This window comes from Buceros rhinoceros, unplaced genomic scaffold (genome assembly GCF_000710305.1).
Source record: "Buceros rhinoceros silvestris isolate BGI_N320 unplaced genomic scaffold, ASM71030v1 scaffold23128, whole genome shotgun sequence".
Taxonomy (NCBI): Eukaryota; Metazoa; Chordata; class Aves; order Bucerotiformes; family Bucerotidae; genus Buceros; species Buceros rhinoceros.
The window spans coordinates 6,685-7,604 of NW_010425456.1; the positions used below are offsets into that span (position 1 = coordinate 6,685).

Below are 920 nucleotides of genomic sequence, written 5' to 3' on the forward strand. Positions count from 1 at the left end.
CCCGGGGCCGAGGGTCGGGCGGGGGGGGCCGGGAGGCTGCCACTGATGGGGGCTGCCCTGTGTCCTCTCTAGGAGTGCTTTGTCTGCGGGGAGAGCGGGGCTGCCATCACCTGCTGGGAGACGGGCTGTGACCGCAGCTTCCACCTCCCCTGCGCTGCGGAGGGTGAATGTGTCACCCAGTACTTTGCCCCATTCAGGTACCTGCTGTCCCCTCCACACCACCACCGGGGAAGGTCCCAGCACTCGTCACCTCACTCATCCCTGTCCTCTTGCCCCCAGGTCCTTCTGCTGGGAGCACCGGCCCGAGCAGACAGTGGAGGCGACTCCGGAGGAGGACACCTCCTGCCTCCTCTGCCTGGAGCTGGTTGAGGAGATGAAGTCCTATGGCACCATGGTGTGCCCGGCATGCAAACACGCCTGGTTCCACCGGGGCTGCATCCAGGCAGGAGCTGTTCCCTCGGCCCGAGGCACGGCCGGCGCTCAGCAGCACCAAGGCCTCACTCCTGCTCCTTGTGTTCCTCTGCAGGGACAGGCTGTGCACGGTGGCTTTTCCCTCTTCCAGTGCCCGCTCTGCAGAGACAGGGACCTGTTTCGGAAGGAAATGCTCACCATGGGGATCCGAGTCCCCAAGAGGTTGGTGTTTTTCCTTTCCAATTCACAAGGCAGGAGGGCGCAAGGGCTGTGCCACAGCAGGGCCTGCCCCGGTAATGCTGGCCCTCCGCTGTCCCCCGAGACTGGGCTTCGGCGTCACGGCGGAGGTGGAAAGAAAGAGGGCAGGGCGGGAAGAGCAGGGACGCCCTGCCTCCGCCTTACGCCAGGGCAGCAGGGGCTCATGCCTTTCCCTTTCTCCGTCAGCCTGCCACGCTGGGACGCCCAGGAGTTTGCTGCGCTCAACCAGAGGCACAGCCGCTGCGACGCCA

At 65.7% G+C, this 920-nt stretch overlaps 1 protein-coding gene across 1 annotated transcript in view; it reads left to right on the forward strand.

Moving 5' to 3' along the window:
• The window catches only part of LOC104497869 (G2/M phase-specific E3 ubiquitin-protein ligase-like), a gene marked incomplete at both ends in the record, with an annotated part of 1,634 nt that extends 1,001 nt beyond the window's left edge, over positions 1-633 (forward strand). The window contains 3 exons of the mRNA XM_010141169.1: positions 73-197; positions 280-442; positions 527-633. Coding sequence (XP_010139471.1) covers positions 73-197; positions 280-442; positions 527-633 — 395 coding nt within the window. The remainder of the gene's footprint in view (positions 1-72; positions 198-279; positions 443-526) is intronic.
• Between the last annotated feature and the right edge of the window lie 287 nt (positions 634-920).